This window comes from Magallana gigas, chromosome 2 (assembly GCF_963853765.1).
Source record: "Magallana gigas chromosome 2, xbMagGiga1.1, whole genome shotgun sequence".
Lineage (NCBI taxonomy): Eukaryota > Metazoa > Mollusca > Bivalvia > Ostreida > Ostreidae > Magallana > Magallana gigas.
Window position 1 is genome coordinate 58,483,138 of NC_088854.1, and position 26,464 is coordinate 58,509,601.

The window sequence follows — 26,464 nt, forward strand, 5'->3', positions numbered from 1 at the left end:
GATTCATCACTGATACCTTATATCCAGATTGTTGTCATGTTGTAAATTTTGAATTTACTTGTTGGGTGTAAACATGACCTGTTGTAAATTTTGTATTTACACCCACCCAGTAAATTCAAAATTTACAACATGACATTGTTCAGAAAACAAATAGTCAAATATTATAATAACAATTACACATAATTCGACTCTCTAGATTTGAAGTGTTTTCGAAATATAATTAATGCTAGTGTGATATACTAGTAAATGGGATTTTGATGTGCATGTACTTTGAGGAACTTTTTTAACTTACGTCAGACATTGTTTTATACAACACACCTGCAATTATTTGGCAGAGAAATGTTAATTAATCATAACGACGTTTTTTCACAATCGTTTCATTGAGAACTTGACTTGAGTAATTAAATGTTTTCAGTGAGAACTTTCTGTAATCTCGCCGTCCTATTGCATGATTGTCCCGGTAAAAGTTTGGTCTATGTGATTAAGATATGTTTGTCTGCGCGCAATCTTGTCCAATAGTTTACCTCTAGATCTGGGTTTCCTTTTGGGCCGATGGCTAGCGTGGGGGTCGAGGCGGACATTTATACCTATTATTTACCTACATGTTGTAAAACCTTGATTTTATTATTGCGCCCCACTTGGAAAAGCAAAGTCCATAAATAGTTGCTGAACTATACTAAAACACGTTTCTGGGCAAATATATGAAGTATAAATATGACAAATAAATAATCGTAGATCTTAATGCAAAGGATGCCCCGCCGGAACAAACCGCACAATAAAACAGAAATAAAGAAAGGAACTGCAATTTGTTGGGGATTTGGACATTGTTTTGGGCACTGGCCAATTCGATCGGCCTTACAAATTTCACTTTATCTGCCTCCTTCAAGGGCAAATAGAACATTTGTCTTTCAAAATGGAAAGGGTAAAACTTTTCCAATCAAGCAATCAATCCCTACTGAAGGGTTCGATCCCTTATCGGTGGAGCTCGCCCTCTAAATTAAACTACAGTTTGAATTTTAATCCAATCTCGGAAACCCCTTTTCATTACCCAAGAGCAAATTTATATATGTTTCTGATTTATGCAAATTCTGGTTTTTAAAGAATAATGTGTGTGTTACTCCAAGGAGATTTAGAGTTTGATGGATGTATGTGTATTTCCTTGACGATTCTCTCCTAAAAAACAAACCTACCGACATTAGTTCCCGACAACCCACCGTGATCTAAAGCAGCACAAGATTGATGTTTTAAATCACAATATCACCAAAAATCTACATCCTATTAAAAACAAAATAAAAATTCCTTAGTGGGGTTTTATGTAAATGTATGCAGTAACAATACGTAAGAAATTAGTGTCTATATATGGAGAGGTGAACCCTGAAATGTCGCTCTCTGAAAGCGCTTGCAATATCTTTGTGTATTGCAAATGTCATTAAACAGCGATAAGAAATGAATTAAAAACAAACACTTTACTGCTAATCATTTCTACCCCCCAATATACAAAGGCGAGGGGGGTTCCTTTGTCGCAAACCGAATTTGTACCTTGAAATGTAATTGACAGAGTGTTTGATCTGAATTTGAGGGTTGAGCGAGAACGAGTGCATTAGTCGTTATCTGAAATGTAATGAAATGGAAATAAAGTCGATATAATTTGTATTTTGGCATACAACATGAATTTGTTTTGCATTTGAAATATCCATGAGGTTTTTCTACCTCTATAAGATTTCATAGTAGGGTTGGGAAAGGAATGGGGTACGTTTGGAGAACCATGCAACAGATGACCTCAGAATCACCATTATGATGTTTGTTTTTTCTTGTTTAGACTAGCACGTGGTACCCAGTACCCGTCCCACATCTTTAATTAACTGGGTCAGATGGTCAGTATCAATGAAGCTGGTCAAGCGGACCGTAAGGTACTTGTCACCCGGCGGTCCTCCGACACCTGTGGCTGTCTAACGTCTATCTTATCCTTGTCTGTGCCCACATTTAAAAATGATATATGTTTTTGAATTTTACTTTGACAAATGGGATGTGTCAGTAATATTAACTTTGAAGCGGTGATCTTAAAACTTTTCGGCAGGTTCAAGTCAAATAGTTAATTGCAATTTTTGTCATACAATTACACTGTGTCATTTTGCCGCATTTAGAAGACAGTGTTTGGTATTTCTTTGTAATTATGTAACAGAAACATATTTCACCGATTTGAACAACCTCTGAACATAGAACACGGCAGACATTAAAGTCGACGAGGGACTGGTCGCCTTTTGAAGTCCTCTCAGAACCCCGACTCGCGCGTGCATTTTCCTGTCAGGACGGAAGCAGGAGCCATGTAAACAGCTCAGAGGTTCATGCAACAGAACAAACTTTTAAATCAGTTAAAACAACCCGATTCCTCCGAACAAAAAGTTTACCTCTCCTCCAGTAACGTAACTTCCTATAATGCAGCCATGTAAGACCGCGTAAACCACTTGACCAGTACCGGAGGGAAGGATAGTCGTATAAGTATGTACTAGTGTACACTGTGACTAAGTACTATGTGACGTAACGCACGTTGTGTCACTAGTAAGTGGTCCCGTTACGTCGACAAGTGCCTGTTACGTTTCCTTGTGGTAATACCATGTAATGCACTGATCGAGATTAGAGACCAAGTTTATGACAAATTATATTTACTTATCGTTCCAAATTTAATATACGTGTTATAATAAGTAAACATATCGTCCTTCTTAAAGACCAAAACTTGAGGAGTATCTTCTGGGGAATAAGAATGTCTTGGTCCTTTTGATGACCCCCATACTGTGTGGTGTTGATTGATGGTTCGAAGGATATGTAGAGTAAATATAATCAACTGCCTTCTTAAACACGAGCTGGCCGTGAGTGGGTGAGGGAAATACCTATCAGTGACCAGGGGGCCATCTGCATATCTTGTTTAATTGCCTTTGTTTACATCATTTGGTGTATGTTAAAGATTCAGAGAATAAAGTCTGAGTCAATGGACGTGTCACGGAAACGTCTCTTACATACATGTACATTAAAAAAAATCAGGCAATTCACTGATGCAATTTTAATTTGAAATTTGAGAAAACGAATAATTACCTATTTCTTTAATTGAAGCACCTGTTTAAATGAATGGCTGTCGTACCTGTGCACTTGTGTAAGAGGCGTCAGGCAGACGTTTCTCTCTGACATCTAATGACTCAGAATGACAAAGTTCTCTCTGTAAAACAGACACTCTGGTTTACTGCATACTCTCTCTCTCTCTCTCTGAAAAATTTCTCTTTCCATCTAGCTTTATCCATTAATCAGATTCATTATAAACGCTCTGATTCTTAAGTAAGACTGTACAGCTAGAAAAACAAACGACTATTCATTAGAAATAGTAAAGTTTTCCCCGTGGGGTCCGACAGATAAACTTTCTTTGTCCCGCTCTTTTTTGCAGGTAACCCGGAAAATTTCGGCTTTGTGACGTAACAGACTGGCCGTTGCATATCTCGCCCACCATGTGGCTTAATGATAGCGAAATAATGTCCCCTAACAGCAAGGTGTTGAATGTTGGGTAATAAATTAGCGATAGCATGCCAATATGTGCAGGATGGGTTCGGTCAAAGTGTCCAGCAGTGGACCGGTGTCAGCGACCAGCTCCAGCCAATACAGTGTCATCACCCCGCGTCCACTAAACGACGCCAGTGCCCGCCTCAAGTCAATAGATCGATATTTGTACACTTCAAACATTGTTTACAAATTTATTATCTTATGTGTAAAAATTTCAAGAATGTTTAAAAAAGAGTGGGTTCACAAAAAGCGAAACTTAAGTTTGAATATGAAATTTGGTCAATTTATCAAAAGTGTAGGCATCCTTCATTTTCAAACTGTCATAAAGGTTTATTTTCATGTATTGACTATGTTGTCGGACCGAATTATTAACAAGTGAGAAAATACAACTGTCGCTAACCTCTAGCTGTTTCTTTTTAAGATATATGATCTAAGGAACAGAGAGGGCAAAAGGTCAAAATTAGAATTAGCTAATATGACACAGACCCATCAAGTTACGCGATAATTCATTGTGTCATCCACATAAACATCCGAGAAAAACAAACTTTGTCGAAATTAGATTTACATACACACAAAGGCTGGCGACCTGTTAGAGTAACCTTGTTGTCACAGCTTCATGCTGGGACCCATTTCACAGGTTCGTTATGATGACGTAACAATGGCCGAGGGGCACCTGGGATACATTCTCCATTAAAATCCCTCCTGCTTAACCAAGCGGGGAGATTGATTGTAGTGATTAACGGTTACATAAGGCCCCTCTACAGATGACCACATCAGAACTGGTATTGGTGACTTTTACTAGGACAGCAATAAGAGCAATATCTGTCAAAATAGTGTGTCCAATACTTGTAAATGACACGTGTGAAAGTAAGCTAAGCAAAATTGAAGTTGGTTGAAAATAAACAAACACGAAGAAACATAAATATTTATAGAGAATTGTTTGCATATTCCCCTTGTTGCTATTCTGTTGCAACTTTTTCTGTCGTATCATTTATAAGGTTTCTCTTTAAACTTAATTTCTTATAATATAATCATTATGAGAAAGCTTTCACTTATTTTGACTTTTGGTTACAGTTCCCATGAAAATATTCCAGATTTTTTTCTTCTCAAATCTGATAAATGTACAATGGTATCGTATACTTAGTGCTGCAAATAGTAAATGATAAAGGAGATTGGAATTTTTTTTTGTAACTGAATAAATAAAAAAAAAATGTTCATACTTTTAACAGCAGACCCTGTTGTGAACCCCAAACCATGGTCATAATACCTGAAGCATATCGCGTTATTTGTTTTACCTTGGGGACATTTTTTGATAATATACACTACAAGTCTGACAGATTCTCCCGTGTAAAATTATGACTTTTATGTTTCCAGCCAATCAGAGTGTTAAGAAGGATTTGTCCTACTTAGTTAAGCTCCGTAAACCCTGGCGGAGATCTTGTTCCTTGTTTTCGCCAACATGCACTTGTAGCAGGCCTTGCTATGCGGTAATTTGCATGTCATGCACGTACAGACATTACCTATTTCTTATTCGTAAGGACTGATTCAAATTATGGAATAACAAAGTTCAACATCTTATATAAGAGCAAGGCTGACTCACTGGTGTTTCAATAGCCATTTACTTATTATGGAGGTTTTTCCTTTTTGTCAAAAACGGAGAAAAAACCCCAAGATCCATGTTCTGATTATATCTTAAGCGAGACGAGCTATTTCCTATGATTTTTATTTTGTTAAATTGTCAAATATGCATAATTATGGTAATTCTGAATGTAATTTATCATGTATACATTATGATAAGTAACAATAATAGCGCAGAACGTTTTCTGAGAAGGACCTTTCTTATAAAATGGATGTGAAAGAATTTGAATTTTTTTTTAAAAATCGCTTTTTGTTCAAAAGATTATACCTTCAGTTTAGCATTTTAAATTTGATCCGAGCTTCAAAGATTTTGTATTTTCTTAATACATGTAAGGGTTAGTATGAAATTTTTTCTTTACCTTTTTTTCTTTTGGTTCAAATATTACAAAAATCAAAAGCAAATACTATAGATAATTTGTCAAAGCAAAAACCAGGTTAAACTAAACAGCAGCAGTGAATGAAAATTTAAAAGATATCGTTGGTAAATAAATTGAATAATAAGTATTTTTTTTTAAATTTTGATCAAGTAGCTTTTGCCACGATGGTGTAAACTGAAGATTTTTTAAAAACTCTTTTCCCTTGTCATTTAGACTGTTAGTGACAATCCAAATTTTCCGACACGAAATTGCAGCTGTAAGTGTTGTATAACGTCATCATATTTCTCTTGTTGATGTCTCAAATGACAACTACTCGATTGAAGAAGTTATCGCCTACACACAAATCATTCCATATATCATGTGCTTCTCCCTTAAACCGTCCCCGAATTCTTACTCATATTTATTTCAATATCGCGTAAAAGTGCTGATCTGCATTATCATTTGCAGTGCAAGCCATTTGCATTTGATCATTCAAAACTAAAGCGTCGTTTCACAAAACGCCCTTACATAGCATTCTCCTTGTCTTGTGTCTTATTTTTGATCCCCTACTTGATCATTCTACATGTATACCTTGTTTTTTTTATTTGTCTCAAATTGATAAGACCTTCAAAACGATGTCGTAATATTTAGTAACGTTCTCAATCAAAGACTTATCATAGTTGATATTTATTGGTACTTTAAGTAAATTATTTGGGATAAAATTATGGTTTTTCGGTCTAGGCTTTCGGAAAATATTGCAAATATGTTGGGCGTGTGTGGACTGTTTGTGATGAGGGCGTTATAGGTAGACCCGGAACAAACATGATACATCGCGTGACGTACTGGACGGTTGTACACCTCCGTGTGTACAGTCTCATCTCTGTAATCCCCGAGCATCCCGGGTCTGACAATTTTTGCAAAAAAGCCGGCCAAAACTCACATGACCCCATAGTATGGGCCACCTAATCTTGGCTCTTATCTGTACAGTATATCCGCACGAGCGCTGTACCGACACGTCGTCCATCCACCCTGCTGTTTACCTACCTGAGACGTACCTGCTATACAGACCTTCCCTGACCTGTGAGGGCTGTTAACTAGAGTTACCTGAGAGACATCTATCTGTTTACAGAATGCAGAAAAAAAAATCACACCACGCTTATTTCGAGGAGCAAAGTCCTATGAGAGGGGTGGAATTTGAACCTCAAGGTCTATAATATATAATCCTTCATCAAACTTTTGTATTTTACACCATGAAATTAAGATTTCTCTTGATTTACTGGAGTCATTTCATCCTAGATCTTTGCTTGATTTAAGTTGTGGATTTGTTATCCATCGGACGGGTTTCCAATCTGTTTGAACTGAATATTTACGATGCTAAATTAAATTGATCTTTTCAAGAGGTACAAGTTTTGATAGGTAAGAGGCAATTACATATTGTGCCATAATTATTCGAAATAAACAGTAAATTTCGGGGCATTATTATCAATAAACATTTCTTTAATCACGTTCTTGATGTCTTACAGCGTAGCACAATAAGTAAAAGCGTCAGTAAATGATCGGCTTGTCCTGGGTTCGAAACCCTCAGTGACTTTTAAATATCTTAGCATTTTAAAAATAATATAAAAATATTTTCCGATCAAAGACTGTACAAATTCAACACTTTGAAACAAACGGTGATTATATTTTGATATCTGATGTATTGTCAACCACTTTAAGATATCAATTTGTCTTGTTATTCATTTCCTAATCATTGCAAGATTGCAGCTTCTTCACCGACCAAGATTTTTTTCTAAGTGGCATTATAGTAAGAAAAGGGTCTAATAAACTTTTTCTGACTGAGTTTGATAAACATGAGATCCAGTATATTGATTGATGGTACGATTCAGTGCTACACTGTGTATGCCATTTGTTTCCCTGTCCTCAGTTAGCAAATGGATGTGACTTGGACGGTCTTAATCGACCATAATAGCCGTGTTTATCATTATTTCCTCTGTAGAGAAATAAGCACCTAAAAACTGCATTCATCTTGTCACACACACACACCCACCGTGGGCCATTGAAGAAGATAAGAGAGAGATACTGCTCATTGAAAGCAACCTCTCTTTGTCTTCTGGGACCTTTGATTTACCGATAGTTTAGGTACAGTCATGTGTATTCCCTCAAAAACAGGTAAATAAACATAAATAATAATGTCCTCTGGCGAGTAAGCCTCGAGACATGCATGTCTTTTTTCCGGTATGTTGAGTTTTAAGAAAACGCAGACTAACAGTTTTTGACTTTATGGCATGACAAAATTATCTCACAAATTGTACAAAAATAAACAGATTTGTTAAAAAGGTAAAATATACCTGAAACACAAAAAACAAGTCAGATGTCTTAGAACAGTGAAAAACATTCATTTTTGAAAAATATAAAAAGGGATGGAAGAAGGAATTCAAAACATGAAAAGGTTTGTATAAAAACTTGCTTTGTTAGGGTAAAAAAAATAAAAACCCATTAGTTTCACATTCGTTGTTAAACTGTTAATAACACACATCAACATTCCTTGATAACAACCCGAAAAATAAATTCACGTATTAACAATAGAAGATCATGGCTTCAAACGGAATGAGTAGCACCATCGTTCCCGTACAACTACATGTAAATGGTTAATCACAGCATCATTCAGACAATGCCAACAAATGACGTATCGGGCAAAAATTGTTTATAAAAGTACAAAAAAAAACCCAAAACGCAAAACACTTAGTATAACGGTACATAAGTACAAAGTCATCCACTAACTGAATGAAGTGTTTGTTGCATAGTCACATAACCCTTCAATGACGGTCAAGTGATTAATGCTCTAGTGGCCATAGACGAGACGTCATCAACCGGAAATAACATAGCACCTAAAATACCAAGTTCTGTCCTGCTCAGATGTAAAATATTTTGTTCTGTTCAAATTCTGGAATCACGTCCCCAAAAAGGGACGACTTGTCAACTCGATTAAATTAACTGCAACCACTGCCTAACTTCCGGTCAACTGTGGAAGCGTGGAGCGTGACCGCGCGGTGTCCGCGTTTCAGTCTAGCACAAAGTCTACGCAGAGCTGTTCAATAAATGGCTTCCACTGAGTGGCTCTTTCTCACTGTTCATCATCGGCTCATCTTCAACGTTATTAGAATGAGGCTTGTGCTTGTTTTTGAAGATTTTCCAGAGTTCTTTGATTAAATCGGCCACAACCAGATTTGTGGAGTTCTTGGAAATCACGTACATGAGAAAGATTCCGTCATTTCTCAAATAGTCCCTGGAGAATTTAGCGCACAACTTCTTGTCAAACCCTGAATTGATCTCATTGCTTGTTTTCAAGTACTTTTTGACATATTGCACTTTGTTGTTTTGATACAGTTGATAGAAAACCCACTTGACCAAGTTCACGGCTGTTAGAAAAGCTATCAAACAGTACCAGAACCAAAGGAAAATGAAGATTTTTTCGTTGAATAGGTTCACCGGAAGCACACACTGCACGGTCCATCGCTGAAGATTCTGTAGTTGACGGATCTGGAAGTCACACAGGGTGACCCTGGGAAAGCGGGGGGACTCCATCATTGGTTCGTTTTCGATCAAACTCTTGATCACCTCGAACCCGTAAAGGTTGTACTTGGTGGCCATGAAGGCATTAAGGAGGAAGAACTGACCGATGACATTCGCCATGTACAGAATCTTGATGGTGATGAAAAGCCCCACGAGGTAGGTCCCTCCCCGACGATCGCACATGAAGAAGCAGAACGTCTGCGCCCTCTTCTTAGCGCGAACGAAAATGTTGTTTTTGTATTCCTGATAGGTGTCCAGCCACTTGTCCAGGTACATAGCGAGGTTCTTGATCGCCTCGGCCCTGTCCTCGGGGGAACCGAGCTGAGTCTCCTCAGACATGGCCACGATCTTGTCCAGGTTTACTCCCGAGGCGCTATGGGTAAATCGCCAGAAAAGGTTCGGGATCTTGAATAATAGTGCCTGGAACAAGAGAATAATTGGCACCCACTGGTAGTACGTAATTTCCGCATCCTGTCGCTGGCGGATGTCTATAGGAATGGTTTCTTCCATCGGAATGTAGTAAGTATTGGAGATCCAGCAGATGTACGTCGTATAGGCTTCGTAAGCGTCCGTAAACTCGGCCGGGCACCAGCATTGTATTGGTTCTCCCACGAACTGGCCCGTGCTGACGACGACAGCGAAGATGACGAGGAGGAGGACGGTGTAGCGATGATTGAGGCGGTCGATCCAGTCATCGTTGTTTGTCCCCCTGAGTTTGGAGATGGAGGGGACTGCTCCTAGTATGCCTTCCACCCTACAAAACAAGAAGACGAGTCTTGAATATGTTCATTAACATGCATATCAACAACACAGGACACTCTTAATAATACTATCTCTCTCTTCTTTTTTTTTAAATTTTATGAAGAAAATATTATTAAAATATTTTTATTCATACATTCCTATGTGTCGGTTTCCCACAAGCAGAAAAAATGAATTACTCTGACAGAACGATACTTCAAATCATTTAATGCCAGAGATTTCAATAATCCATCTGTCTTTTGAAGGATGTAGGTGAAATTCTATGAATATTTTATTTAGATATATCTTGTTAATCTCCGGGCGGGACGATTTTTGTATATTTAAAAAAACTTTAAAGAGCCCTTAAGCGATAGCTTCCAAACATTTTTACAATGTAGGTGGATGAATAGCAAGCGAGCTTTCCTTTTAAATAGTTCAATATACAAATGCAGCCTTTTAATGAAACATTGAAATGCTGCATTTGTACAGTACGCCCAATTTTAACACAAGCCTCTTAAAAGCGAGAACAGTAGTTAAGAAAGAACCTTTATTTTCTCTTTTGTACTAAACTAAATATTTCCGTATATCACCTCTAAAGTAAGCTTGAAAGAACTATCGCTTTTCAGTTTACTTTCAAACATTTTCTTGATTGTGTGTTAAATTAAAATCGCTACCAGATTATGTTAATTCATCATATGACAAATTCAATGCTTCTTTCATAACACGAATTTCAAATCAGTCTGTTTCGTGAGTCAACGCAAGTGTATATTATAAATGCCAGTGTGATTCAATTTCTACATTTTATGTGTTCGGTGAAAAACTTTTATTCATAAACATCTTTATTTGAATAAATATTATTAAAATCACAATTCACAAAATTCAAAAATATGAACATACATCATGAAAAACATTTTTAAGTTTAAAAGTCTGATAATTTTTTTTTCATAACAATACTTATCTGAATAAATACATTAAAATTAAGATAAAGTTATTCATCTTTACAAATTTTTCAATCATATTTATTGAATTAAACAGATCTACATATGAAATCAATCAGTTTATCAATCAAATCAATCCACTGATCTCCACAAGCACGTTTTTAGTTCGCCTTGCGAGGAATAGCATGAGCCACGGAAGCCATACTTACGCAGTCGGAGAAACCAGAGGGAAGTAGCTGAAGGACGGGACAATATTAGACAAATTAAGACTAATTAACAATCAAAAGTCGACAAAACCGACCCAGGTCACCTACACGTTTGTTTCACCATCTCATAACATAGTGTAAGTCACGGTTAATTTCACACTGCCGAAGCGTGGAGCTTTCAGTTAGTGGTTAGTTAACCAGTTTAGTTATTCACTCAGTTAATTGTTCACAAACAGCGTACTTACGCAGTGGGATCTGTCCCGATATCGTAAAACCTGTGTCTATGGAAACCGTCGGAAATATTTAAACTCTTTGTACACACATTGAAAGCCCTCTTTACCTTTCCTATCCCAGAATTACTGGACTGTTAACTCATAACAATAGCTAGGGGTCTGTAAATCTCATTTATTTTTATACTTTAGATACAATTTTTACTTACATATGTTGTATATTGCTCTTCTGTCGTTAAAATGAAAGTGAGTGTGTGTGCATTTTTCAACTTTGTCATGAAGCAATACTATTTCGCAATAACCCGTGAGTACTTCAAAATAGGGAAGCCCTTTAATAAAGAGATCTAATGCAGTATTTGTGGATATGGACGGCTTTTCCTGATCCAGTTCACCACAATAACTCTCTCCACACCTGACTGGGTTTATGTCCCATCTTCTATATGTATTTGGTAATTGAGTGAACTGGTGGTATATGTCGATTTCCCATGCCCTACTTTCTGTGTTGTAAATTACCTCAACTAGATGATATGTATACAGCTAGAATACTTTATATGGTACTCCATCAAAACGATCACAAAACTGTCCGCATTTAAGAAGTTTTTTGGAAAAAGGGGGGGGGGCGCCATATCTTCAGAGTTTTAATAGTAATATTAATGCTCATATTTGACAATTTGTAAAAAAAAAAAATAATAATAATAATAATAAACAAATTATAATAGAAACTTCAGACCTATCCTTTATAGGTTTTCATGCCTGAGGCCATTATCACCATACATGTATTATATCTATGGCATACGCATACATTGGTGACATTAGAACAACGATGGTGAAATATTATACATGTATATCATCCTGTAGAATAGAACTATTTAGGATTAGAATACCCGGAAATAATCAGTTAGTAAACTCTTGCTTGTAAATGAAGTGCTGGAAAAAAGACAAGCAAAAAATTAATGATTTCAGAGAATACCTACATGATTTAGAAGTCAAGTCTGGTCTGTTTTAGTCACTTCCGGCTACTGAAACACTGCGACATTTTACTAGTTCTCACAATTATCGAGTATACGTCGAGAAAGAGTCCCAGGATTCACACCTTACAGATCGAGATGCGACAAAATCTAAGAGAGGTAAACAACTCCGATCACACACCCATCGCCGGTCACGCTTGGATTGAAGGACTGTATTTGTAGGTACAGGGACAGAACGGGGTTCCGTTCAGATTTAAAAGTCTTGAGGACAGATCCCCCCTCTCTAAACCTGGCACTTTTTATCTCTCGACGTCACGACTTCTCGAGCCCGCTCTTCTGAGGACATGGGTGTGTAAAGTGATAGTTCAGGTTACCGGTAAGCTGAATTATCAAAAAAATTTGCGGGGGTGAATCATACATACATGTATTACATCAGAGATTTATAAACCACAACGAGATGGTCCCGATTCTGTTGACTTTCATTTACACCTGGTATTTAAAAAATGATATAAAATTATTTTGACGATTTTTTTTTATTTTATGGGTTGGTTGAAGAAAACCTGATCTGCTACCCTGCCCCACTGTTGTCGTTAAACCTTTCATTCTGTCCCCGGGTGACCTCAGCACACTGGATAGATGTGGTCTAACGTATGATATACTAGAAAATTCAGGAAACAGTCAGACCTTTTGTCTTCTAAAAAGTTTAGATCATGCATTGAGAATCTAAACCCTACTTGACAATAATTGTGATTAACAAAGTTTGATTCTTACTTATTTCATTTTTTTTTTGTGAGGGACACTTTACAAACTTGTCCTAAAACTGGGCAGGAAACCAGAGCAAATTAAATTACTAGTGTTTCTATATTGAATATTAACCATTTTAATAAATACGTATGTCTCAAGAGTTTTCTAATGTTTTTCCTCTCTCTCATTAATTTTCTGAATCATTATTTTCATTCGAATTGATAGCTTGGATACAGCTGTCGCACCGATATTGTGATGTTGCATATACCCCTAATCCTACAAAACCCTTTTTTGTTTCGTTGGGTTGTTTACAAACATTGAAATTCTAAGCCGGGTGTAAGGTGAATGTCCAGAAAAAGAGTAAAAGTTGGAAAACTTGATATCCTCCGATCACGATATTCATGAATCTTAATAAATAGAGCTATTATAAATAAGGTCTGCATTACAATGGATGTTGTTTCATCCAGGTCGCTGACAGACCGGTCAATACCCGCATAGGTTCCGTTTTGACAGTCTTGTTTTAATTTTTCACAATTCGTTATTATGTTAATCAAAGAGTAATTTTACAATCAGTGTCACAAAAATGATTCACCCTTAGAACGTGGGACAAGTTTATCGCCAAAGTCCTTATCAGGGATTATTGGATCGAGTTTGATGAATTCCTACATGGCTATACATGCTGACATAACTAGTGTGACCAAAATCTTGTCTATATTTGCTGTTATCACCCGACCATGGTAACATTATTTAGACAGCGGAGAACCTCAAACATCGTTTGTCTAGTTTTTGAGGAAAGACATGTAATTGGGGATTATCTGGACTTTTATGAACTAGTTTAACTTTTATTGTAGGGTATAGCATGACCCTCGACTGAGAGGGGTCAGTTGCGTAAGAGATAGGGCACGCAATCAGCATCGTTTTATGTCTTTAAGAGTAGGTTTATCCAATATCAATACCATGCCATACAAGTTGAAATTGACCGCAAATAACAGAGAAAGAGACCAGAGACAAAGAACCTCAAAGCCAGGAGAAGTTATAAAGTCGGTATCCATGGCAGCCTAGATAAGTGTAGATGTACTAGTAACAAAGGAACTTTTGGGAATTTTTGGCCTTGCATGACAATTTGTACTGATGTCATCATCTATTAAATATATGCCTAAGTGATCTGTCATCGGACCTGCATTATCCTGCTGTAATTGGGCACTTCTTCCACACATGCAGTTATTATGTAAGGTGTTTTTAATTTGTACAGGGTGCAAAGGTTTACATGCAGGTCCCAGGGCTATTGGTTTTTTGCAGACATTTTGTCCCTTACAAAGAAAACACGGCACATATCGCTGTACAATTGAAACCTGAGGATTTAATGCCAATTTAAATTGATCGATTGCTCTTTTTAAATTTTCACGGTTGTAAAATTGAGATGCTGAGAACCTTTTGTTTGTTTTGATATATTTGGGTCAAGGATTCAAATACAACTAGCGTCTTTTCACGATCGCTTTGGATGGAGGAGAGTTTGCACATTCTTGGTATTTGGGGCAGGGGGACAAGAGACAAAAGCTGAGATGCAGAGGAAATGCATTAACGCAAATATTGGAATTCCTTCTGCGTGGGTCATGATCTGTAATACCAATCATCATTAGATTTGCTGATAGCGTTTTTGTTAGATAATGTAATTCTAGCGGTACAGCAAGGAACCGTTTTATCCGCCTTTGTTTTTACGTTATGATGTTAGATCCCCTGATGTTGTTACGTGATATGACTCTATCTCGCCTTTTGGTAATTTCTTTATCATTTATCTGGTTGTCAGATCTATTAATTAACATCACGATACTGCGAATCGTATTATGATTTAACATTTAATTAAATTATACATCGCTGACACATGGTGCTAAACTTAGAAGATTAACACACAGTGTTTTTAGATAAGGCTTTATCATTGTTCTTATCAATAATACTGTGATGAATATTAAAGATATCTAAAACGCTTCAAAAGTCAAAGAAAAATAGTCATGCCTTAGACACCAATACACAGACCTTTTACCCGTTTTAAACAATTTACATCTACACAGTCTAACGAATTCTCCCCAACTAATGACTACATTCTAAAAATCACACAATAAATATAAGTTGACTCCATCTTTGAGAATGTATTTTAGACACAAAATAACTGACAACTAACTTACATATTTAGTTCCCTCTCTTTCCGCTGTCGAGATCAGGTCTATAGTCCAAATGGGGGTTTAGTTGACCATCTACTAGTGTTTACTCAGAACTCTGACCTGGGTAGGCGGTTTGTTTAATTTCAGTGGAACTCGCCTTATCTTGCGGCAAGATGGACGCGCTCTCGTCAGCTAGGTTAAAATCAAGTTCTTATCTGCATTCCGACACCGACGGAAAAAGACTTGCTTGACTAGGACATCACAGATTTGTGCCAATTAATAAAATCGGCCAATTTATGTTAACGACAAAATATTATGGGGAATTTCAAACAGAATATTAAGTGTATATCTATAGGACCTTAATTACATAGCAGTCGGTAATAATATTTTCAGTCATGCTTTGACGCATTCAGACACAAATTTGTGCAGTCTCACTGCTTTCACATATTATATATACAAAAGATGACTCTGATAAAGCAGGATTTAGAATAGAAATTACATGCAATGTGCAAGATAAAAATATGAAAGACAGTCCTTGGACAGATACATGTTTCCAGTGATTTACCCATACAAACTGAATTTGAAATACATGTACTATAAACATTTTACAATAACATCTTCCGGTCACTACTCGTTATAACAGTATCAGGTATTTTCCAAAACATGTATACCATTTCATAAACTTATCAATATTTTGTCATTTCATAGTTGATGACAAACAATACTGGGCGATTATTTGAACACACCTGCAGTGATCTGGGCCAAAGGTTCACGTGCAGTTTAACTTATCTATGTTTTCACCTGGACAATGTATGATGTACAGTTATCACATAGAGATAAAACATTTACGGGAAAGTGCTCAAGTGTGCAAAAGTACACAGTTTTAATCAGAACCCGTCTATATATTTCAGGCAATTTCAGGGTACTCAACATTAAGGTCACGTGTGACAGTTACTAAATATAACTAAACAATAGCAAAATAAATAGAATAGATTTGTCAGACAACAGGAAATACAATCAAACTACATGTATTCCCAGCCTCCTTCTTTACGCAGTAGGTCAGTGTGTCACGTTCCTACTTTAACAGGAAGTGGCGTGTTGCCGTTTCTAAGGATTCTGATGACAACTACGAGGGTTTACCTTCTTTCAAATTGTAAAATTCACTGAAATTTCGCTTACATTTTTTTTCTTAAACTCATATTTGTTTTATATCGTGTACGTGTTGAGGGCACCATGTCCGCACGGTCATCACCTTCACCTAGTTTCAGTGCCGGAATCAACCGTCAAAACGTCAGTCTCAAAAATACTGGTCTAGCAATGTCGCAGATTTACACAGAATTTACCAAAAAAAACTTAAATCGTCAAACTTTGTCTATTTAAGATGAACCATTATATAAAAGTAAATCAAATTCATTAAACCTACCCTTCTCCCATTCTGGAAGGATGGTGTTTCCTTCAAATAATGTCTATTTCCAAGTAGAAGCAAGCCAGTACTAAACAATGAATAATTATCTTTCGGAGATTAGATAAGTACTGCGGCCTGTGGTTTTTTTTCTTGGACTCCCTATTGCAGTAGATCCACGACTGTCCCTGGCGATTGTTCTGCGTGTGCCGCCGTCCTGACAAATGTTAAACGGAGCGTCTAATTAATGAGAAATGTACACTCATAATGAGTACTACACACAGGTATTTCTGTTAAAGCCCCGAGTGCAATTTGGGATGTTACGCCGCAATAAAAATAAAAACAGCCGTGTATCTACACTGCCGGAAGAAAGTCCACCATATCAGTTTATGAATTTAGAATTTTTATCTCCCTATATACAAGATTTTACGAAACACAGAAATATGTACTTAATTTGTTGTGTAATAAAACAAATAAATGTAGTAAGGCCAATAAAACACTAGCGTCTTGTGACGTAGTAGTGACGTATTAGTCCCTTAACTGACAACAAATCTACGTTTCAGTTTCCATCACTTTTATTTATTTTTAACTCGCATTGCTGAACAATATATATAAACATTTATTACAAAAATATGCATAGATATTCTTTTAAAAAGGAATGCTTTTTTTTACAATCAACAAATACAAACTGATAGATGAATAATGCCATGGATACGCATAGCTTCAGAATACACAAAGATCTATGAAGCTTGGTCGTTGTCTACAGACAATGCACATGGAAGAAAACATTGCTTCAATGCAAAATACTGAGATCACATTCCTTCTACAAGAATAGGGATGAACAAAATTATGTCTGTTTATACCGCACGGAAAAAAACCATTTCTCTACCAGAAAAAGCGAAAACTAAAACTATTTTAAATCTTTGTTCAAAGCGTAATATCTACAAGGCAGCTAAGAATATAGGGACCGCTAAATGTTTTGTTTTGTATAGTACATGGGAAGACATGGGATTTGTTGTCAAACCTAACTGACAGTACAGGCTTAAACATCAAAATAAACACACATTTTCAGTTTCTCACAACCACAGGTTCACATCTTGTTTATCTATAATCAATACATTGTTGGTATCGCTAATTAAATCGTACCATAATCTGATCACTGTTTGTGAGAAGAGACTAGAATTATAATGCCTAACGTGATTTAAATGTCATGAAATTTAATATTACAATAATTAAAAGGAACACAAAATATGACAACTACTCAAAGGATCATAGTTAAGCACCTGGTCGTCGGGTGACATCAAAGACTGGCCGGCATAGCGTCTAGTCTGGAAGACCTATAAATACAGCTGACGAAACCCCATAAGGCAATCATGGAGGCATCACATAAATGCTTGGAAAGTTCGATTCACTCTCCCGACGGATCACGTGAGAGGCTCTTTGGCCTCGTCGAGCATGGTATCCATTTCGGGTTCTAGTTCTCGGTTCTTCTTTGTGTTTTGCTTGTCTTTGAAGATTGCCCACAAGTGTTTGACAAGGTCTGTAACGACCATATCTGTGGAGTTCCTGGCAATGATTCTCAGCAGGAAGATGCCATCATCCCTCAGGTAGCTCTCGGCGAACTTGGCGGCCAGCTTCTTGTCGAAATTGGTGTGTAGTTCGTCGTTGATTTTGAGATACTTCTTGGCGTAGTCCACCTTGTTTTTGGTGAACATGATAAGGTACGTCCAATATACCAGGTTGAAGCTAGCAATACAGGCAATGAAGACCAACCAAAACCAAATGAAGATGAAGATTTTCTCGTTGAACAGGTTGATGGGTAGTACGCACTGGACCGTGAAGCGCTGCAGGTTCTGGAGCTGACGGATGCGGATGTCACAAAGCGTGACGCGCGGGAACCTGGGACTCTCTCGCCAGGGGCCGTTTTGTGCCATGTTCTCCATGAATTCAAATCCATAAAAGTTGTAGGACGTGGACAGGAATGCGTTCAGCAGGAACAGCTGCCCGATGGCGTTCGCTACGTATAGGACTTTGACGGTAAGGTACATGGCCGTAAGGTATCGCCCGGCTCGCTTGTTGCAGAAGAAGCAGAGGAATCGGGAGGCCTGGTGCTTGGTGCGGACAAACACGTTCCATTTGTACTCTTTGTTTGTGTCCAGCCATTTGTCCATGAATCTCGCGAGAGCATAGAGAGACTTGTCTCTGTCTTCTGGGGAGTCGTACTGGGCCTTCTCCGCGAAGTAAACGCATTTGTCCATGTTCAAGCCGGACCCTCCGTTGAAGATTCTCCAAACCATGTTGGGTAACTTAAACAGGAAGGCCATGAAGAGTAAAATAATAGGCACCCATTGATAATACGTCAGTTCGGCGGATTGGCGCTGGTCGATGTTGAGGGGAATTTCCTCAGTCATCGGGACGTAGTACGTATTCTTGACCCAGCAGTTCCATTTCGTATACGACTCCATGTGGTCCTTGAATTCCGCGGGATTCCAGCAGACGATCGGGTCCTTGAAGAACTGGCCCGAGCTGATGGCCACCGTGAAGATGATCAGGAGGACCACCGTGACCACGTGACTCATCCGGTCCAGTCCATCGTCATTCGGCTTCCCGCGAAGCTTCCGAAAGTTTGGGACATGTCCCAGTAGTTCAGACATCCTGCAAGATGGAAACACAGAGGCGTCATTCATACATTCTCAACAGAAACATACATATCATAGTTTGAGGAAGATAGCTAATGTTTAATACAACCAGCTTATATAATACAGGTGAAAAGCTGTCAATGTGAACTGTATTCAAAATCCATGTCAATCCTGAATTGATAAACACTACCTACCGTATCCAGTGAAATGGAGTACCCTTTATGCAATAATTTGCTAAAAAATGACTAAGTTTAAAAGCTAATATTTTTTCATAAATTATCAGAAATCAAAATCCTAGCAATATGCACACCTCTGATATATGTACAATTGATCTGCAAAAGAACAATTTCCTATCTTGAAAACTGTAGGAGGAGTTTTCCGTACAATGAGGGTACCCTTTCGCCATTTTTACCATTTTAATAACCGGATTTTTCCGTTGGAAAACCCGGTTAAAAATGTGTAACATGTAGATCTACTCTTAAAAATATATTTATATTTACAAAGTCCGTCTTTTATCAAATGTTTTCATTTCAGAATTTTAAAAACATAACAATGATTTTCAATTTTTTTATGGTATAACCACATCGTGCATACATAATATCTAGACGCTGTTTTTTTTCAATTACTAGAATAAATTTCATTTTCATTGTCATTACTTGGGCCACGTTTATAATATCATTAATTTTGTTTAGAATATAAAACTGCGATAGGGTGAAGTCGGCGTCTTCAAGAAACTATCTATTATCCATCAAAGATATGTCTTTGTTAGGATAAAGCGTCGTTAATAAAATGGCTTCTACTGGTATAAAGTGTCTTGGCTTTCAATGAGTTATAAAAATATTTTGATTATCATTAGATTCCATGTTTAAACTTATTGCTTGGTTTAAGCCAACATTTATCGCTGCTAAAGATATGTACCGAGTCTGTGTTTTAATTGTTTCTTTGTGCAGGTGTGTGGTTTCTCTCAAAAACAAAACGCTGAGATATTTTTTTCGCTTGCTATGCAGGTTTGTTTCTGTAGTATAGAGGTCTCTTTAGCCCCAGGCTAGTCCCATCTACATAGACTTATCTCATAGCGTGCGTGAAAGTAGAGAGGATCCCCACGGGGTAAAGGTTCGCGTCAAATTAAAATGTCACTGGCTTTCTGATGACTCCTATACATGAGGGATTAGCACAAAGACAACAGCGGACTTTGACATTACACAGTGCACATGCCTGATTTTTATACATCGTTTATTCATACTAATCACATGATCGAGCTGTCAAACTTCATAAAACTGTCAACGCTTATAATTTCTTACAACTCTCTCTATTAAATATAAATTTTAAAGATTTATAATTTCTACTTTCTTTTTAATTTGGTTCATTGAAACCATTGCCATAGCCTGGATGACAATATAACATAGGACTTGGAGTGATTTTGGGAAAAGGTGAATATCATACAAATTTTAAATGACAACCGTTCCATTGGTTTAGACTTATTCAAATAGGTATAGAAATTCTATTTTGAAACATGGAATGATCGTACAATTTAAGGTCTCTCAAATAAAAGGTTTCACCCCAGCATAGCTTAACGGCATTTAATGTAAAGAGAAAAGCATAAATGAATAGAGGCATTTGTGAAAGCATTTTAATTAAATGTCAAAGAAATTCCCAGGCCACTGGTATAATATTATTACTGCGTAATCTGTGATAATCAACGCAGTGAAATCTGAGTCCAGGGGACTTGATGTTATTTACAAAATAATGTCGGATAAATATTTTCCAAACAATCTGATATTTTGACGGGAATTTTAAACACAGAATGGGTACGATCGCTTAGTGGTCAAGGGGAAGACAACTGCGGATTGACATAGAAATCCAGTCTATGGCAAACGCGTGTCTTTGGTCAAACATTCAGTACTTGATTGATTTACTAATTTACTAAAATAATACATGTATATTTAGTTTCACTCTGATCATGTCCTTTAATAATATCAAATGAACATTCAATGTTGTGATCAACAAATAAGGCCCAAAAAATTAAATTGGAAGAAAGAGTATGCAATCTAAGGACATCCAGGGGCTATTAATTAGCGACACAGTATTTGTGTAATTTGACCTTTTTCGTATGAAATTCCAGACGTTTGTACACACATTATCGTACAGAGTCGGACATCCCGGTGTCGAGGTTTAACAAATGATCACATGTAGCCATCATTACCCCGACAATCGAGATACCATGCAACAAATGGAGATATATCTAAAGATAGAGCAACAGATGAAGACAACTGTATATGAAGATTAACATGGCTAAATGTAGGTATGTTTAATACTCAGGGCAGAAACTTGTCTACACAGTTCACACTGTGTGTTGTAATCAGAACTTTTGACATGTACACAAAACGAAGACATTTGTTTATTATCGCAATACGCACGTCAGTGACAATTCTCAGGGTAGAAAATAGGTCTACAAGTGACAAACATAAAGAAGACAACAAAAGTAAAATCAAAACTTACGTAGAGTGGCTTCAAAACTCTTCTGTACTATAAATATTCCCTCTAGCCGAAAGTGTGTTCCGAAGTAAAACCCTGTCTCAGTGTCGCTGAGCCTTCCTCGTCACGGTTCACCGCCTTGCTATAGAGGACCACCGAAATTAGAAGAGTGAGGCGCCCTGTGGGGAAATATAAACACAATACCAAATAATTGGCTTGTCTCAAAACTGATATTATTATAGGGTGTCAACTACAACCTGTTTTATATATCATCAAGACAATGCTTTTAATTAAGAGGAATTATCAGATAAAAAGAATTTTCAAAGCAATATGAGTCCGTGCGAAATTAAATAAAATGTACATAAAAATTCAATTTTACATTGTACCACGAGACCAATGTTAACTAAAAATCAAAGGGAAGAAATTGCCCTTCGAAATTATGTAAATGCGAGTAAAAGATAATTTTTTATAATAATAACGTTGTTTGAAATATCCTTTCCACAACTTTTAAACCCCCAACCGTGCCCCAAACTTCAACGTGTTGATAGACAGGGGTGAACTGTACACCAAATCTTGGCCACTCCCACCAAAGGGACAGATTTCGTCATTTTGGATGCGCATTTCACAAATTTTCCCCCATTTTCAATATGTGACAAACACAACAAAGCTGGGATTGGTTTTAACGCTTCGAACCTAAAAATTGAAGCCCTTCCCATCTAGCACCACTTCAAATTAACTTAATGGAATTTTATTTATTACTCCCTCCCCCCGAAAAAAAACACACAAGCAATACCCTTTTCTCTTCTTGCATCAACATAAAATTAATGAATTTATAAATTTAAAGTGCAATCAAATCTTTGCAAAGTTAAAACCTAGTGTAAGGTCAATTTTATATTCCACTCAAATTTCTGTACATCAGAGATTCGACATTATCTCAGGACCGAACAGAAAGCCCTCATTATATCCAAACTATTAAAAAAAGTTATTTACATGTATTTTAATTTTTACTTGATTTTCTTTAAGATGATCATGCATGTTGATTAATCAACATATTTTATTTAATTTCCAATTGCCCTTGAAACATAAGTTGATTGGGCTCTTCTGATAAGGACTTCAATGCAAAGGGGGGTAATTCCAGGAACTTTTAATATTTTAGATCGGATTTGTTGTCTTTCTTACACGTAATTAATGATTGTCACAGGCAACAACAATTATAGAGGAAAATTCGTGTAAAAAAAAGCAAGAAAACAGATTAAAAAGTACTATAAAACAAGTGTATTTTTATTTTACTTTTTTTTTTTTAAATTTAACACATTTTTGTAAACTTATTCTATAATACACAAATGGTTTAGGTTAAATTAAAGTTTTAAAATTCAGAGAATTTAAAACCATCTACATTGTAGAACAAATGTCAAAGATAGTTTTAAATTCTCTGAATTTAAAACTTTAATGTAACATTTAGACACAATTTCTGATAAATTACGAGGTCTTCATCACAACTGTTGAGTTAAAAAATTCTATTATGATATTTTTAAAAGGAGAAACATAATGAAGCAAACACATGATTCCTGATTAAAAAAAGCCCCAGATTCTTGAATCAATGTTTGAACATTAAATAACAGTTGGTATTAGTTTCATTGGCTAGTAATCCAACAATAAAAGATGGGTCTAAATAACACTAATGAAAGTGGTCTAGTTGTAGAAGTGTGTTTCTTTGTTTTATTTTTACAAGTAAAGAAAAAAATGGCATGTATCGTAAGTTGACTTACCTGAACAATTTTTTGCTTTCAAAGCATATCAAAGTAAATAGAAGTTAAGAATACAACTATATCTTAGCTTGGTATGTATACATGCACATGTTTTAATCCCTGAAGTTGCATAGTTTAACATATTTAACAAACAAAAAAGGTTCTAGTCTGATGAAGTAATCCTTCGTATAACCGATATAGTTCAACTTTGGAATTGTGAAAGACACCTCCATACGCAAATTCAATAAGCCATTAATTGCTATTCATAACACTTCAATTCCTCCTTTTTTGTTTGTTAAATATGTTAAACTATTACTTTTCAAAGTAATTTACCCCAACTCTGGTTTCTAGCATATATATGCAGAGTTCTTACTTGTATTATTTGGAATAACTCTGGGACACAACTGTTGTGAATTTTGTACAAAGTAGTAAGCCAATCATATTCCTCCTATCTGAATCTAGTGATATTTTTTTGAAGCTATTGTCATGTTGTAAATTTTGAATTTACTGGTTGGATGTATATACAAAATTTAATTTAAAAACACAAATTTACAACATGACACTATGATCTGCAAACATGGAATAATGCGTGAAGCACATACTAGTAGTTGGATTTTTTAAACTTCAGATTGATTCCTAAACAGTTTAGGCATGTACACGTGTTCCCTGATTCAATTTCAAGATGTGAGTCAAGATAAATTTCAAGTCAACAATGTTGAGACCCCCCCCCCCCCAAAAAAAAAAAAACAAACAAAAAAACAACACAACATTTTGGTATTAATTGTCGTCAACAAACGTTTTTACAAAAATAAAACATATTTCTAGAGGTATCATTCAGATATTTCAGAAACAGAATGCAATACTAAACACTGCGCTACATCGCATTTGATATATACACAGTATAGACGACAACTCTGTAATTACTACTTGTATTTTGTTTTCAACACAATGGATTTCAAGCTTAAGAATCTTTAAAGAGGCTCGATGTCAACATCAGATCCACCTAATATTTTCAAGAATGATTTATTTAACTATAAGCTATTATTAAGTAAAGAAATTTTTTCATATATTTCGCTTTTATATTTCATATGTTTTTTCTATATCTTTCTACAGAGCTCTTTTTAAAAGGAGATTTGTATAGTCTTAAAATGGCCATGACCATTAAGTCCTCACAGAACACAAAACAATAAGAGTTTTCCTTATAAATGCATTTACAATATTGTGATACTTTTCCAATATATTGTGACACGTTTATGATATATTGAATGCCTGGGAAAATTTAAAGACTTCATTATAGTGGAAATACCTGGTAATTAATTTTACCCAAAAAAATTGTTCATTTCAGTACTTTACCATACCATCACAATTCAAACCGTTGAATTTGTTAATGTACATGTATATGAATATTTCAAAGCAGTCCGAATTACTAGAAATGTACAATACCACACTGAGAAGAGGGTCAAACCCAATCATCGTCATGAATGTTAAAACATCAAACCTGAAACCAGTGCCAAAGATTTATCGCCACACGCATGATGAAAATATGTCTCTTGTTACTGTGAGTTGTAAATCTGCAGTAAACAAAACTGTTGCAATAAGTGTGGTAAGACATTCCATGTCTTCGACAAACGTTACATATACATTTAAAAAAAAACATGCAATGGAGCATTGGTCGAAAGACAGACCCTTATGATAATCCGTAATTTAGTTGAAAATCAACTGACATAGATGAGTGGACAGCTACTCGCTATTACATGTGTATCTGTTGTTGAGACAGTATTCTATCCAACGTACAGCATTATATAAATAGTGCCTGCTTGGGAGGGTAACTGTTGAAATTGACACCCCGAGGCAACCATTGTCAACCTCCACTTCGTGTCGGTTGACAATGGTTGTCTCGGGGTGTCAATTTCACCAAAACAGGCACTATTTATTTTATTATACTGAATGTCTTAATTTTAAAGAAACTTTTACTGTTTTTATATAGAAATGAACCGTACGCGCATAATTTACGTGCATGTAACAATTCGTTCTGTTACCCGTTGCCAAGTGTGTTGCTAACGCTGAGGGTAATAGTATATAAATAGAGCCTGTTTTGGAGGGTAACTGTTGAAATTGACACCCCGAGAAAACCATTGTCAACCGACGCAAAGCGGAGGTTGACAATGGTTTTCGAGGGGTGTCAATTTCAACAGTTACCGGTTGACAATGGTTTTCTCGGGGTGTCAATTTCAACAGTTACCCTCTCAAACAGGCACTATTTATTTTCTTATACTGAATGTCTTATTTTTAAAGGAAATTTTACTGCATTTATATAGAAATGAAGTGAATTCTAAGGCGAACCGTACGCGCATAATTTACGCGCATGTAACAATTCGTTGTGTTACCCGTTGCCAAGTGTGTTGCTAACGCTGAGGGTAATAGAACGGATTACCAACTGCGTCTAAACCAATCAGATTTCAGTATTGAACATGAAAGTATAATAAAACGAATTACCAACTGCGTCTAAACCAATCAGATTTCAGTATTTAACAAAAAAGTATAATAAAATCATTTAATATTTATTCGTTTGATGAGATATCGGCGCTTCTGATTGGTCGAAAAAATTCGTTGATACCTGCATCAATAACATTTTTGCCGGATCTACTTTTCTCAACTGTTTTGATCTAACACTATTTATAGAACGGGAATTTCCAAGATAAACACTGTCAACAAAATGCAAAGTTGTGTCTGTTTTATTGTGAGCAAACAAAATGCAACCTTGTGAATATAAAAACTTGAAAGTTTAACCTTCAAAAATAAACAAAACACATTATTTGATTCACAAAATAGAAAATTAAGCGTCTTCTCACGATTTCGTCTGCTTGAGATCAATCAACATTTACAGCTAGGCTGGCTGTTCCTTTTCCAGGAATATTATAACGAACATATATGCCTATAAACTTTCACGGTAACACTGCTGTTCAAATTTGGTAACAATGATTTTTAAATTTACACACGTACATGATCGGTCATCAGAATAAGCGTCGTAAAGAAAAGCTATGAGTAATGCATTAACTCCTTCGGCGCATTCCAAACGGCAGATATACCAATTAAGTACATCA

General features: G+C 36.3%; 2 protein-coding genes across 7 annotated transcripts; both read right to left on the reverse strand.

Moving 5' to 3' along the window:
• Nucleotides 1-7,803: 7,803 nt before the first annotated feature.
• LOC105327329 (innexin unc-9) lies at nucleotides 7,804-16,761 on the reverse strand. 6 transcript variants are annotated; one of them, XM_011427732.4, is made up of 3 exons: nucleotides 16,520-16,761; nucleotides 11,241-11,276; nucleotides 7,804-9,867 (listed from the first exon to the last, which is right to left on the reverse strand). In XM_011427732.4, exons 1-3 carry the CDS (start codon nucleotides 16,528-16,530, stop codon nucleotides 8,619-8,621), a joined length of 1,296 nt encoding a protein of 431 aa, XP_011426034.3. In that variant the 5' UTR covers nucleotides 16,531-16,761; the 3' UTR covers nucleotides 7,804-8,618. The 6 variants fall into 6 exon arrangements, with proteins under 6 accessions (XP_011426034.3, XP_011426036.2, XP_011426037.2 ...); XM_011427734.4 differs by lacking the exon at nucleotides 11,241-11,276 and adding an exon at nucleotides 10,999-11,025 and having other exon boundaries at nucleotides 16,520-16,760; XM_011427735.4 differs by lacking the exon at nucleotides 11,241-11,276 and having other exon boundaries at nucleotides 16,520-16,754.
• Nucleotides 16,762-17,055: 294 nt separating this feature from the next.
• LOC105327328 (innexin unc-9) lies at nucleotides 17,056-21,796 on the reverse strand. The gene is made up of 2 exons (XM_011427731.4): nucleotides 21,637-21,796; nucleotides 17,056-19,153 (listed from the first exon to the last, which is right to left on the reverse strand). Exon 2 carries the CDS (start codon nucleotides 19,150-19,152, stop codon nucleotides 17,923-17,925), a length of 1,230 nt encoding a protein of 409 aa, XP_011426033.3. The 5' UTR covers nucleotide 19,153; nucleotides 21,637-21,796; the 3' UTR covers nucleotides 17,056-17,922.
• Between the last annotated feature and the right edge of the window lie 4,668 nt (nucleotides 21,797-26,464).

Bases quoted from the DNA above. Each gene is read 5' to 3' on its own strand.
- LOC105327329 (XM_011427732.4), bottom strand. The intron at 9,868-11,240 runs GTAAGTACGCTG...CTTGTTTTGTAG, and splicing joins ATCGGGACAGATCCCACTGC to GGTGGAAGGCATACTAGGAG.
- LOC105327328 (XM_011427731.4), bottom strand. From the start codon at position 19,152: ATGTCTGAACTACTGGGACATGTCCCAAACTTTCGGAAGCTTCGCGGG.